Source organism: Bos mutus, chromosome 1, assembly GCF_027580195.1.
Source record: "Bos mutus isolate GX-2022 chromosome 1, NWIPB_WYAK_1.1, whole genome shotgun sequence".
NCBI classification, from domain to species: Eukaryota; Metazoa; Chordata; class Mammalia; order Artiodactyla; family Bovidae; genus Bos; species Bos mutus.
The window spans coordinates 21023816-21039068 of record NC_091617.1 but is presented as its reverse complement, the minus strand read 5'-3'; the positions used below and the strand labels follow the sequence as shown (position 1 = coordinate 21039068).

The following is a 15253-nucleotide window of genomic DNA, read 5'->3' as shown; positions in this document are numbered from 1 at the left end:
AGAAACCCTCTTCTGACTACAGTCTACTATTTTAAAATTTGACTGTTGTTCAAAAGGCTTATGTATTTACTTTTAGATGCTCAAATAAGGGCATTAGCACTTCTCCAGGACTAGTTGATGGGATTTGAATTTTATTTCCAATTATTCTGCTACCAACTAAAGAGTACATTAACTCTGGTTTTTTAGAGCAGGGGTCTTGAACTTACCTATGGAGATGGAATTTTTAGTATGCTGTAAACATTATTATGCCAACCAATTTGAGAAATCTAGTAGTGAATTAATGCTAAATGAGGTCAACAGATTTCCTCCACCAAGCATTAAAAGGTGCTAGTGTCAGATACTTCTTAAGCTTGATGGAATAAACGAAAAATGGCATGCTTAACATTTAAAACCTATTTTCTATTACCAAATGGGTCATTTGGTGACAGCAGTGGTAGGGGGAAAAAAAAAAAAGAACTTTTTCAAAATTATTTCTTTGTAAAGGAGAGTTCTACATTAAGAAGCTTGAAATAGAACTTGGCATAGTGTGGGTGATCATAATTTGATTAGATTATTAAAAGTCATTCGCACTAATTTATAGTCAGGAAGAATTACTAACTGGGGTGGTTTTTATTACATGATGTACTTATTATGCCTTTTCACTGTTTAAATCAATAAACAAAACATGGCTATGCATCTCTGGTTCTGATGACAGTGTCTGTACAGACAGCAGGGCATAACTTTTCAACATTTTAATTATGTAGACCGGTTATATGTATTTCCATTGCTTGGATATTATTTTAGACAATGTTTATAAACTTGTTAGGGAGGAGCTGCAAAATTTTCAGATTTTAATTTGAAATTTTAATAGGCCTATTTTAGTGTCAGAAAATACAGATTCATCTCTGGGAAAATTATTATTAATGTATTTGTAAAAGTAACTTCCCTCCCCCAAGGTCATCCATTCACAAGTATAGAGGTTTTTCCCCTTTTTCTAAATAAACTGATGTCTATTACTTACTATGCACATACATTGCTTATCACTCTCATTACCTATATACATATATTAACAGCATATAGTTATTTGATATATACATGTGTACATACACATATTCATTTTTGCAAAATGTTTGAAGACTTTTATTTAGAAAAAATTTAATGCCCATTGAAACTTGGATAAAAACCTAGTAACATCTTATCTTACAACAAGTTTGTATCAAATCAACTTTATTTTTGAATACTGTACAAAGTTTTTCCCACTTTAAAAATCCATGATGACCATCCAGTTACACAAGAAACAGAACCAAGGGTGGGTAGGCTAGGCTGTGAGCCGATGGTCTGTCCAAGCTATGCTCCCACTGCCCTGTCTCACATTAACTCTAAGACCATCTTCTTTTGTTTTTTTTCTTTATCTTTCCAAGAATGGCAAAGCATTCTTGAAGACGTGCTATTCTCATGACCAGAGACTTTTTATGTTTACGAAAAATCTGAAAATCAGAGAGAGCCCAAAAAGTAACAATCATTTCAAACCAGAGACCATGAATTTTTTCCTTCATTTATTCAAAGTCACTGCAGGAAGTAAACACTAAAGATTAAAAAACAAAACAAAAAAATTCACACTGCAGTATGTACAATTTCATGACATCACATGAAGAAATTAAATTTCTAATAAAAATGACAAATTATATTACTGAGCAGATTGCATCAAAATTGGTTGTGTAAACCCCAGAATTCATACCATGAATGGTAGTGTGCCTGTATTCCAGTATACTGGAACACTCCTGGTATATGTTTCCAACGGGATTAAAAAATTCATGAAAGTAGTTGTGTGAACTCTTTACTTTGAAAAGTGGTTGACTTGATTTAAAAAGTTTTAAGACCCTTGGATTCAAAGCATTCTTCCACAAAGCTTAAACCACAGAAGTCGTGTCCAGAAATGGAATACTGTTATGTTGGGATGAACATCTGATCTGACTTGTTAAGACATTTTACCAAATGCACAGATGCACAGGGTCCCCCATGCACTTTTCATGCAGCAGGTAATCACAACTTAAATAAAAGGCTTATTCTATACATTTGTCCAGACTTGCAACTGTATACATACATGCACAATTTTTAAACCTGTCCGATTATATTTACACTTGTACATGGAATATACAGAAACCAAAGAGATTAAAAGGCTTTTCTGTTGTATTAGAACAATACAAAATATGTATTTTTTCATTAAGGAAATCACTATTTACATCACCTTTAAAAACCAATTTTAACATCTTCATGTAACAAGTCAATATATATATATACATATTATATATATATATATATATAAATATATACTCTCACCAGTTTACTCTTCTGTAAGATGCAGCAGAGAGCAAACAGGTAACGCTACCTTACTGATGTCAATGAGAGCTGTAGTACCCTTTCACAAGTGACTTTGTTGGGAAGAAATTGTCTAGATATCTAAAATAGTCCTTGAAAATGTGTGTATGTGCATCCTTGCATCTACATATGCATAAACGAAGTGCATTTAGGGATGTATGCCCTTTCTCGGCACTCTTCTTTAAGATCATACTAAACTCACATCGGGGACACGCTCTAGTATCAGAACAGCCTTCTCATGGTCAGGTTTATCTATACACGACATACCTTCATTTCTTTGCTGACAATATCCACCACCAAAAAACAACCAACCGACCAACCAAAGGAATGAAAAAAAAAAAAAAAAACAGTGTTGGCCCTTGATCTTCTTTTTCCTGACCTAAACTTCACTCCCTTGTAAAAGCCCATTTTCCCCTAACCAAGGGGGAACACTGGTAATTTTTCTAGCATACTTCTAAGGCTCTAGAACTTTCATAATGGCAGGAAAAAAAAATGACTTGTTTAAAAGCTTATATAGTGTAGACAGTAAGACTGTCACAGAATAAAGATGGGATGCAGATGAATATCTTCACTGGCCAGTGGAATTTTCATGACATAGCATAATATTCACTCCTATTATTTTTTAATATATTCAGTAACTATTTACAAATCATTCTGAGAAAAAAATAATCATTTAGGGTTTTAGATCATATTAGGAAATAACGCCCATTTTTAATATAAAAATCTTAGAAACAACTTCAAGTAGAACAATTTCAAATAGATTTCCTTCTAATTAATAGTTGATTATATAACAATTTTTTGGTAGGTCAGTTGCTACCTGGGTTCACAATTAAAACCAAATCTAACTGGTGAATGAACTGTGGATGCTAAAAAATGAACTGAAAAACATGGATGTGTTTCAAGACAGAAACCCCATGTGGTTCAATAATAAATTAAGTTCTAAGAAAACATCAATGTTTACTTTTAATCACTATTTTAAAATAACAGATCTGATGGAGTGACTGTGTACAACTCTGCCGTGTATATGTGCCCTTTACTTTTTTGTTTAAGCAATCTGAGTTTAGTGCCTTTCTTGGGTGTGAAATATATATTTTCATCTTTGTCAGCACTGTTCTTAGGACAATGGTTTTCACAGAAGTTAAGGATGTATTCAGGAGGAGTTGCCAAACCATCCTGGAATCACCTGAGTTTGGTAAGTGGCCCTATTATTCCATCCCTAAGGCTAATTAAGTAGATGTTACTCATTAGAACACACAAGTAATCACATATTTTTCCTGAGATGTTGAGCCAGATATGAAAGTTGTCCCCTCCACCCAATTTTTTTTTTTGTCATAAAAAGGATTCGGAACCCGATTTCCAAAGACATAACAGTAATAATATGAAGTACAATATTGCAAATTTTGAGTTGACGTGTGACTATATTGGGGAAAATATAGGCATCAAATAGTTTGTTTACAATCCTGTTTTCTGAGAAAAGTCATAAGCAGTGGTTTCAATTTTCAAAATCCAAATTTCAGTGTGCAGAAGAAACACCTAGGGAGTGTATTAAGATGCAGAAGGAAGACTCCCAGGTCCACTCAGTAGAGAATTCTTGTTCGGTAGGTCGGAGCTGCTGCCTGGGAATCTGCATTTTAAATCAAGTGCTCTGGATGGTGCTAACGCAGGTGGTCTGAGTCCAGCTTTAAGAAACCCTGGTCGTCAGACTCACAGGTACCACAGAAATGGTGAGAAGTGGCTTTTATAAGACATGGTGAAAACTGTCCAAAGAAAAGCCATTTTGCTTGTTAAAAACAACTTATTTCAGTTATTTAGGAAACCATCTGAAGATAAATGTTAACCTTCCTAATTCTGTAAAAGGACGAATATTAATTTAGTAAAGTAGTTAAAATACAAAAATGGAAATCTGCCTTTTTTTAAGATCTATCAAACTTCCACCAATTGTAATCAATTTTTACCAAGTAGTACAAGGTTTAAAGAAATACACAATATTGAAAAGGATTGGGGAAGGGAAGACACATTGAGGAATCACAAAACCCCTTTCAAGAGTCAAAAATAATTTTCTTTTTAGCAAAAGTGAAAAATGTAAGCATATATTTTTCTAATTTGTTTTGGAATTGAATGAGAAATGAAACAGCACTAGGTTTTTTAATTCAATAATTACCCTTTAAAGAGTTATTATTTAATACTGTGGACTTTAAAAAACGTGTTATGTAGGTTGCTTCTGAAAAGCAAAATCAAGTACCCTAATAAAGGCAGCAATGCATTAATCTGCTGGATGGAGATTTATATTTTAATTTATGCCTATTATCTGTGATTAAAAAAAGAATTATCATTCATGGGCTACTCACAGTTGTTGTCTGATGCATACAGAAGGTGTCAACCAACCAATTGCTAGTTCAGCAGCTTCCTCATGACATTTAACATGAAGCAAAAAGTAGTCTGCATATTTAAACATCACCATTAACCAATACTTTTCAAAATGAAAAAGTTTCAATTATACCATGCTTTTCTCAAATCATGCGCTTATTTATACAGATCTCAAGTTCATTAGTTTTAAAAAGATCCAAAGTTGGATGGCAGGTCCATTTTATTCTGATTCCTTTTTTATTGTTAGCATGTTTCCCAGAAGTCCATAAACTTCTCCGTTTGCGCTGTGTGGGCGAGAAGCATTATTTCCCATATGGCTATTATAAGTGCTCCTTAAATTAAAGAAAGAAGCTTTAGTTTCTGCAGGAGGAAGTAACTCTTCTTTGATTGTAACCTGTGAGATACTTTCAGCAGATGAAGGCTCCCTCCACATGTCCCTGTCCTGTGTTTCTCGACTGGTAACAGAACTGCCTCCTTTCTGGAGCATGTAATAGAGTATTGGGTTAGTTTTGGTCAGTCTCGGAGAGTCTTTCTCATACTCATTCTTGTCCACATCTGTGATAACCCACTTAATGGGTCCCTTCTCACTGGGCATGGAACACCCATTCACAAGCCCAGCTTCTGGTCTAGACCCTGTGCAGCCCAAGTGCTCAGGGAAAGGAGGACTCCGGGGGGCCTTTCCGACACCTGGGTATGGAAATGTCCTGCTGACCATGCAACTGCCGGGCTGAGTGGCACTGCACATCAGTCCGTTTAGAGAAGCAATGCTGAATTCAGGCTTGCTGTTGGTCACACTGTTTCTGTGTCCTTTCTTTTTACTGTCAGCCACAGAGTTACTCCTGTGCTGAGACAAATCTCTCACACAGTTTTCTGAGAGAAGCAGCTGTTTCAGGACATTGAAGCTTTTGCTCTCTCTGGTCCAATTCCTGGGTTCACTTTCGCTGGCTGAACCATGACTGGCAGGATGCTTAAACTCAAGATCACTTCTACTAAGTTTCAGCTCTTGCTGGTTAAGCAAGGACCCGTACAGCACCTCCGGAGCACTGTGACTGTTTGCAGCATCGACTATGTTATTTTTCATCTTTTTAAAGGGGTTTTCTAACGGCTCGGTGTAAAGCTTCCTTTTCTTAGGGACCATGCAAAGGTTCTTCGATTCTACAAGTGTCAGTTCACTATTTCTGTGACTGCTGTCCAGCTCATCAGCCAGGTGACTGTCTTGATTTTGTCTCAGCAATCGACTCAGCAGACCATTCTTTGAGAAAGAAAAATCCTGAGGTGAGCCAGGCTCTGGTTTCAAGTCCTCGGATGTTGGTAAGGCAGGTGCACTTCTCTGCATGGGAGGGGCCATCCCTAAGAAGGGGGCTCCCGGAGCCTCATGGCTCAAGTGCGTGCCCGTGGCATGCGGATGCAAGTCATCACAAGGCTCAGATTTTATTTTCACCATCAATATTTGTTCACTTAAAGCTCTATCTGTATGTTCCTGAGTGCTCTCATCTCTTAAGGGCATCTTCTCTTTCTTTTCAGTCTTCCCTTTGTTGGGATTTCCCAGCAGTAACTGGAGGACGGTGCGCCTTTCAAGCAGATTTTCTATTTCAGACCCAGAAAGTCCTGGTTCAGGACCTATTGTGTGACTGCCGAATGCTTTCTTCTCTTCAACTGCACTTGTTTTATTGGCTAGCAGAGGGCTATTCAGTCTATCAATCATACCTGGAGGTTTATCTGTGTTTACACTCAGCAGCTGTTTACTGGGTCTCTGCTCTTCCCCTGACACGGAAGACTGCATTCCACATTGCGCTAAATTTTGTAACAGTTTACTGGCACTGAACGTGGCCGAGTTTTGTGCACCTTCATTGTGGATGGCTTTCTCCCCCTGCGATTCTTTGCTTTTTGTAAGGTCCATCAGGTGGTTCGAGGCGGTATTCGCTGGCTTTTCAGGCTGGGGACCACAGGCATATGGTGGGGAATTCCATTTGATGACCAGAGAGTGTTGGGAAAGGTTGATGGGAGAGTCGGCTTTGGTGGATGCAAGCAATGGAGGAGAGCTCACGGGAGTAGTCCTGTTGCTGCTGGGGCTTTCTATTACAGACGTCCGGGTGTAATTCTGTGTGCTGAACTTTGTCTCATCGCTGTGTGCTTCCTGAGGGCTGCCGTTTCTTTCCATGTTTTCTTCATTCTTATGGCCAAGCAGCAACTGAAGAAGGGTTACTTTCTGGTGCGAATTTAGCTTAGAATTCTTTGAGGTATCTTGATCTTCTTTGACGTCAACTTCGGGGACTTTTGGATCCCAAGTGTTTAGCAAGGACTGAGTTAAGTTATCCAGAGAAACAGGCTGGTCGGGTTCGGGTTTTTCTATCCGGTGTTTGCAAGACAAGTCTATGGGAACACAGTTGGAGTAAGAACTTTCATCGCCACTGCTCTCATCGGTGAAACTAGGATTGGGATCTGAGTAGTCATCAATAGTCGTAGGTGTGCTGCTCTCCTCAAAAATGCTTCCTCTCTCACTGTGACTGTGTCCGTTCATCGGCTTAGGTATGGTCTGGCTTTTAAGAAGATGTAAAAGCAAACTGTTATTAGCAGCCTGTTTTATATTGTTTCTTTCCAGGGAGTTCTTATAGCCTGCATTTTTGGGGGAAGAAGGGACAATACCCACTGGATTCTGAAATGCTGTACTTTTGCTAGCCATTAGTTTGTTTGATGATGTTCTTGCCTGACCATTAAGATGGCCTGATATGCCTTTTGAGAGCTGGAAACTGCCCATGTCCTTCTGGCCATTTTCTTGTAATCTGGCCATGGCAGCAAGTCTTTCGCTTGCTGCCTGATTTGCATTTTGTGTCTTTAAAGCATGTTCTCGAGAATACTGCTGTAAATGGGCTTCACTGGAGAGAAGTAGTGCTAGTTGGCTACAGGCAACACTGGGTTTGGGTGAAGTGGCAGGACTAGCCCTTTTCTCCACCATGCTTGCGACAGCCTGTAATCTTGCAGCACATGACAAGGGTTCGCTCACGACCTTTGTTCCGCTCTGCCCAACGTGATGAGGTGACTCTATGAACCTGTCTCTGATAAGGGTTTTCGTGACATCGGGGATGTTGGTATCGGGCTTTTGATCTTTAGCCTTGCTTTTCTTCAACAGAGTTTTTAAGTGACTTGATGCAACCCCATAGCACCTTAAATCTTTCTCCACTTTTAAAGAATTATGACTCAGGGCGTATCCTTGCTCCTTGAGGCTCTGCCTGATTTGTTGTGACAGGGCAACAGTCTGCAGCCTAGAGCTGAAAGACTGAAGCAGAGAGGCCAGTACCTTGCTGTCCTGTTTGCCTTTAGGCGCACTGTCAGCCATGCCAGCCAGCAGAGCCTCCTTCTTTACGTTTAAATTTACGATGGAATCAGACAGCCTCTTCCGCTTCGCTGCGTTCCAGTCCTCAGAAGACTGCAAGAGTCTGGCTTTTTTGAGGTGCAGCATGCCAGATCCCTGATACGTGTGTGTGCTGAGAACTGGACCATTACGCTGACAGGTGGGAAACGCGCTACCAGAAATGTTAAAGTTCTGATCGTCTTCATTACGCCCGGCAGACGCTTTGTCGACGGCAGTACCTGACCCCTCTGCTGCCTGATGCATTAGTAATCCTTCTAGGTAAGTTAGAACAATAGAATCCTGGTGCACATCAGAGCCCAGCTCTTCTCCATGAGTCATGTTCAATAGAAGTGTTCACGAGGGCTTGGTTTCTATTCACTTTGAGGAATGGTTTTCTGCAGGGGAGTGAGATCTAACTTTAGTGAGTGAGTGTTGGTTTATCACCTTCCACAGTAATTAGACAGAGGTATACGGTTCCATTCTGACCAGGATTACTGCTGGCTGGCAATGATGAGACAAAAGATAGGCAGGCTATGACGTAGTCTGACCTCAGAGCTGGGAACTCCCAAATAAGAAACAGGAGCAGAATTCCTCTACACACAGAGCTGAGGTGGCAAGCAGACAAAATCCTCAGTGAATATACTGCTTTTCCTTCTTCATCTTCTGTTCCCCAGTAAATGCAAATATCAGTGTTCTAAAAAATAAATAGAAAATAGTTAAGAAGATGAATTAGAATTATGCTATGATACCTATAGGCAAAAAATACAGCACTTGTAAGTGTCTATGTGTGTGTGTGTGTGTGTGTGTGTGTATATATATATATATACACATATATACAATATACATATGTATGCATTGCAGAGCTTCCTTATTAGTTTATTGTCATTCCTATTAAATTGGAAATCTCTACTGGAAATCCTATGGATTAATCCATATTGTTAAAAATATCTAATCAGTTAGAGAAAATACTTTAATGTTCTGTAACTGTCTTACAAAGCCCACCAAGTTTTTGAATTTTCATAAACACTTTTCTGCAGTGGTATGAATGGCAAGTTTCTTCTACAGCACCACAGCTCTATGAGGGGCTGGAATGAGCTTCCTTTCATTACTAGGAGCTTTGGAAGGAACAAGAGAAGTGTGAAAAAAGGAAAAGAAATCCTTGTGATGTGGACTCATCAAATGAGTTTGATGTGGGGTTGAGCATCAAAAGAATTGGCGCTTTTGAACTGTGGTATTGCAGAAGACTCTTGAGAGTCTCTTGGACTGCAAGGAGATCCAACCAGTCCATCCTAAAGGAGATCAGTCTTGGGTGTTCATTGGAAGGACTGATGCTGAAGCTGAATACTTCCAGTACTCTGGCCACCTGATGTGACTCATTGGAAAAGACCCTGATGCTGGGAAATACTGAAGGCAGGAGGAGAAGGAGAGGACAGAAGATGAGATGGTTGGATGGCATCACTGACTCAATGGACATGAGTTTGGGTAAACTCTGGGAGTTGGTGATGGACAGGGAGGCCTGGCGTGCTGTGGTCCATGGGGTCACAGACAGCCAGACACGACTGAGCGATTGAATTGAACTCAGTTAGGGTACTTGCAACATTTTTAGCTTAGAAAATATGATTGTGTGCTCAGTCCTGTCTTACTCTTTGCAAGCCCATGGACTGTATAGCCTGTCAGGCTCTTCTGTCCATGGAATGTTCCAGGCCAGAATACGGGAGTGGGTTGTCATTTCCTACTCCAGGGGATCTTCCTGACCCAGGGATCAAATCCACGTCTCTTGCATTGGTAAGTGGATTCTTTACCACTGAGCCACCCTGAAAGCCTTGTAACACATAAAAGACTATGTGTATACACTTTACCCTGTAGAAAATTGGACAGGAAACAAATTTAGGATAGAACTGAAGAGGAATAATTGCTTCTGGAAAACTCTAAGTGGTTACTTTTCATTAATTTCTTTGAAAAGAAAATTCTATAAACAGCACCGATCACATGAAGCAAGCAAGATAAAGAACTTTTCATAGAAACCTGTATTTTCAACATTTTAAGGTTAAAATAATTTGATTTAAAGCTAGTATTAACCTGGCATTTTCTTTTTGTGGAAAGGTAAGCACATTATTTTCGAATCACCAACATATGGCTGGCTCGCTTGATTTTATACATGTTACTTAACGCTGCCAGGTGCTGCGCTCTACCTGAGTATAGTCAACTACAAATAACTCAGCGTCAACACACATTTAAAAATTAGGTTTCTTTGGAGATTTACAAGCAACATATTTAGCAACTAGAATATTTTATAAAATGCTGAGATTCATTGCCTTGTCAGTGAACCTAATGGTTTATTTTTAACTTCAATAGCGATTTTATTAGAGCTTGTATACATGTCGTTTTTAAAATAGTCAACACTCTCTTCATAAACAAAATAAGGAAGAAACTTGACGTTGTATGGCAAATACTTAAGTGATTTCTGTGGAAAGGGAACAGAATCATCCAAAACATCTGGTTTATGGAAGGTAATAAGGACCAAACAAAGGGGGAGTAAAAGTACTGAGGGGCAGAAGAAAACAGGAAAAAACAAAAACAAATGAAGGATTCACAAATTTTGCAACTCTCAAAAGCTTTAGAAGGAAAAATTTAGTTTAGAAACTAACATATTAATATATTAATACCTTCTTTAAGCATTAGGTTGGTAGCAATGACAGGCAAAATGAAGATTTCTTTAAGGAACACTGAAAATACATACATATTTATATATGTGAATGGGGTAAAATAAAAAAAAAACTACCCATTGATGAATTAGAAGCTGGATGAAGAACATCTGTTTTAACTTAGTTGCCATTTGTATAGTGTGATTCCATTAAATTTTTAGAAAAATATTTTCTGGTTTTAACAAAAAAATTAGTGTAACACTTACTATGCCAAGAAATGACTTAATTTTGATTTTAGAACTATCATTCTAAATCAAAATCAGCTCTTTATAATTTTAACAAATTCATTTAACCTTCAGTATACCAAGAATAATAGTCATCACCGTTTACTGTCTGGGTCCAATGAACATTTAATTACTATTTAAGTCAGTTTGTGAATAATTTACAGGACAATGAAAAACAACTTCACTAGAATTTTTCATGAGAATTTACACAGAGCAAATCCAACTCTTAATATCTGTATTTTCCTGGTTTTGAAGGACAACATATCTGAAATGGGCAAGGCAGTTTGGAACTGATAGCTTAACTACTGTCACGCATGAACCTGTAAGTACCTTGTAAATACCGATTCTAGATTTCAAAAACATGTCTAAAAGGTTCTAGACTTCTTTTTGTATTTGTATCAATATAATTCACAATGTGTTAACTTTGGAAACTTTGACAACTCAAAAGTATGCTGAGGACAGGAGGACAGATATCTTCCTTGTTACAGAATTGCAAAATATTTTTTATTTTCAGATTTATTAATACCAATTATATCATTTCCATGTCATTTATTTTCTTCCAATTTCTTTTATTACACATCGGCCTTGTGTACTTGTCAACTTCTGAACTGTTTCAAAATATGTGGGTGTGTCAGCACCATAAAAGCAAGCCAGGGCAGGTGAGGTTCCTGTCACAAAATACTGAGTGATGAAGTCCTTGCTATTAAGCAACTAACTTAATACTGTAGGAGGAAAATACTGTATTTCCTTTTTGCTTTAGAACTATACTGTTATAGCGACTAGGTGAAGTGTTGGATATGTTAACTAATCTTACTTTGGTAATCATGTGCATAGCAAATCACATTATACCCCTTATAAAGTGTGATATATCAATTATATATTAAGCTGGGGGAGAAAAGAACTATACTGTTCACTCACTGACCCTTAGGTTTGAGAAAATTCATCTAGGATGCTGTCATCTGAAGACAGTGGTTGGAGATGTTGCTTATACACTCAATGTCACCATCATCAGTTGTGTCTGGAATGTTACTATCAGTATCTGCATTCATCCACTAATTCATCTAACTGAAGCATCTTCGTAGGCCAACTTTCTTCTCTTTAACATTGGGGACAGAAAATAGAAAATACTGAATTCTCTACTATATTTGCTAAAAATTCAAAACAAAAAAACAACAAAGATAGTCTCCAGACATTTTCTTTTTACATTCTTGTAAGATAATACAGTATTAATGGGCTATGCTATTAAAAAGTTGAAGATAATACAATAAAGATGACATTTCACTACTGCATTATCCTTTTAGGCACTTTCATTAAGTTCCTTTGGCTTATTATTTTAGTCTTTATATCCCACAGTTGGAAACAAATGATGAATTAATTTCCATAATCATAAAAGGTCAAAATGATGAAAGATGCATAGGAAAAAAACAATCATTAAGATTCCTTAGTATATGTTCGATTTATAAAAAGTTCTGATGAAAAGTGAAAGTTAAGTCACTTAGTTGTGTCCCGACTCTTTGCGGCCCCATGGACTGTAGCCCACCAGGCTCCTCCATCCATGGGATTCTCCAGGCAAGAATACTGGAGTGGGTTGCTATTGCCTTCTCCAGGGGATCTTCCCGACCTATGGATTGAACCCAGGTCTCCCGCATTGCAGGCAGACGCTTTAACCTCTGAGCCACCAGGGAAGCCACATCAAAAGTTCTGATAGACACATGTTAATAGCAAGATACAATGTTTTTTCCTATTAAAAAACACATTCAGTGAAACTTTAAAAAAGAATAAAAGTCATGTAAAACAATCCTTCCTACCAAACAACTTCAAACTAAAACTGGGTCCAAAGAACCCTGATAGTATACCAAGGATTAATACATTTCAAGATAATTTAATAAAATTCATGTATAACCATTTACAGTATTAAAATTATAAATGAAATCTTTCTCTTATTAATTTAAAATTGTTTATAACCATAAAAAATCTCTTAAAAATTGAGATTTTACTCAATGTTCAGTAGCATACAGTAAAACAATTATTGTCGTGGCAGGACATAATTAAAAAATAATAATAAAATCAAACTAAACCATAAAAGAATTCCATGGAATCTTGGCCCTATGCATAGATAAATTTTTGTTTAGAGTTTTAATAGACAAAAGACAGTTGTAAATAATATGCACAGTAACAATCCCCAACTAGGTGTACTATTGATTCTCTGAAATAAAATATTTCCACTGAAGCACCGGTTTACATTTTCCATTTGAAAATTAAGCAAAGGGAAAGTTCACTGAATTTTTAAACACTTTTAAAAATGGTAAAATCCAAGTAAAAAGATTTTATTTTTATAAATGAAGAATAGTCTTTCTCTAGCTGTTTTTAAGGAAGGGATTCAGTATCTCACTTGCAATCAAATTCTCCATTAAAAACACATTTCAGCTCTTCCGAGCGGGGTCAAGGCCCAGCCGGCGGGAGCCGGGTTTGGAGAGTCCCGGGCACTCGGAGAATCCGGGTAGCCCCGGCTGGAGCCATGTCCCGGAACCTGCGCACTGCTCTCATTTTCGGCGGCTTCATCTCCCTGATCGGCGCCGCCTTCTACCCCATCTACTTCCGGCCCTTAATGCGGCTGGAGGAGTACAAGAAGGAACAAGCCATAAATCGAGCTGGTATTGTTCAAGAAGACGTGCAGCCACCAGGGTTGAAAGTGTGGTCGGATCCATTTGGCCGGAAATGAGAAGACTAACACCACCTCTAATTATGAAAGTAGACAAGAGACTTCATGCTTTCAGTTCTGCAGCAAGTTCAATAAGTCACCTGGCTAGAGAACGCTGGCTGGAGCAGAAAACTCTAGAAAGCCATAAAAAGTCCTATGCATGAGGAGTACGTCCCTCCTTAAAAGGACCCTGGAACAAATCATACTGTAGGAGGGTTTTCATGATTTGGTTTCCTTTCTAAAAATGAAGCTGTCTCACTCAGCTGGACTTGAAGGCTATCTACATATTATTCAGTCTCTGCCTCTTAGCCAGCCAAGGTGTGATATGAATACAAACAACTAGTAGCCTGGGGAAGATTCTAGACTGTTTTGCCATCCTCCAAATAGGAAATTTCAGGGGGAAACTACCATATTGAGCAGCCTCATAGGGCTCTTTGAAAATGTTAAAGTTGATAAAACTCTTTGAGGACAAGGTACATTGTACTCTTTAAGAATAAATAGTTCAACTCAACTCTCTCATTAGGAAGGTTGCTGCATGTTGGGATATAAACAAATCTGAAGCAAACTAAATGGGTCTGCATGCCTATTAGAAATCATTGTTGAATTGACTGAAATGAAAATATATATATTAAAATGATTTCTCTTACTTTAAAAAAAAAAAAACACATTTCAATGATTAACACCTATGAAGTCACTTCGCATCTATTTAAATGATATCTAATGAATACCTCATGACTTCCAACTGTTTTCATGAAATCTCCTCCAATTTCTTCTGCATTATCAAGTGACACCTCTTTGAGTATTGAATTTAAAGGTATTTCTGCAATGCCACTTTAATGAGCACTTGGATTCTTGGCTCAGGTTCCTGGAAATGCAGAAGGAATTGAAAGGCTACTCCTATTGGGTAATATTACCTAAATTTCACTGTAGATGATTTTGGCGATGAAATTTATACAAAAGGAAAGACAAACAGTAAGATGTTTCAGTAAGCATTAGAAGAAAAATATGTAAGTACCAAGACAATTGCAAAGCCCTAATTATTGAAACTTTTTATTTAAACAATAAAAAATCCAGGTAAATGATTCAGAGAACTCTTGGTGTTCTCCAAGGTCAGACTTTGAAAGAAAGTTTTAACAGTTGAACAGGGGGAAAAAAAAAAAACACAAGAAAAGCTTATCAAGAAGTTGTAACTCCAAACATTTTATGCAAATAGATGAGATTAGCTTTATAAACCAAGGGTCAATGAAAAGATCAGTTCAGTTCAGTTGCTCAGTCCAACTCTTTGGGACCCATGAATCACAGCACGCCAGGCCTCCCTGTCCATCACCAACTCCCAGAGTTCACTCAAACTCATGTCCCATCGAGTCGGTGATGCCATCCAGCCATCTCATCCTCTGTCATCCCATTCTCCTCCTGCCCCCAATCCCTCCCAGCATCAGAGTCTTTTCCAATGAGTCAACTCTTTGCATGAGGTGGCCAAAGTATTGGAGTTTGAGCTTTAGCATCAGTCCTTCCAATGAACACCCAGGACTGATCTCCTTTAGGA

General features: G+C 38.0%; 2 protein-coding genes across 6 annotated transcripts in view; one reads left to right on the top strand and one right to left on the bottom strand.

The window, feature by feature from the left end:
* Window positions 1–1520: 1520 nt before the first annotated feature.
* The window catches only part of NRIP1 (nuclear receptor interacting protein 1), a 107392-nt gene continuing 93659 nt past the window's right edge, over window positions 1521–15253 (bottom strand). For 3 of the 5 annotated variants that reach the window (XM_070367634.1, XM_070367648.1, XM_070367644.1), the window contains 2 exons: window positions 11929–12102; window positions 1521–8771 (listed from right to left, as the gene is read on the bottom strand). In XM_070367634.1, coding sequence (XP_070223735.1) covers window positions 4946–8416 — 3471 coding nt within the window. In that variant the 5' untranslated portion in view covers window positions 8417–8771; window positions 11929–12102 and the 3' untranslated portion in view covers window positions 1521–4945. The remainder of the gene's footprint in view (window positions 8772–11928; window positions 12103–15253) is intronic. The other 2 variants (XM_070367654.1, XM_070367661.1) reach the window with 1 other exon arrangement.
* Window positions 13449–14104, top strand: LOC138987231 (small integral membrane protein 20). The gene has a single exon (XM_070367669.1). It carries the CDS (start codon window positions 13525–13527, stop codon window positions 13726–13728), a length of 204 nt encoding a protein of 67 aa, XP_070223770.1. The 5' UTR covers window positions 13449–13524; the 3' UTR covers window positions 13729–14104.

Bases quoted from the DNA above. Each gene is read 5' to 3' on its own strand.
- LOC138987231 (XM_070367669.1), top strand. From the start codon at position 13,525: ATGTCCCGGAACCTGCGCACTGCTCTCATTTTCGGCGGCTTCATCTCC.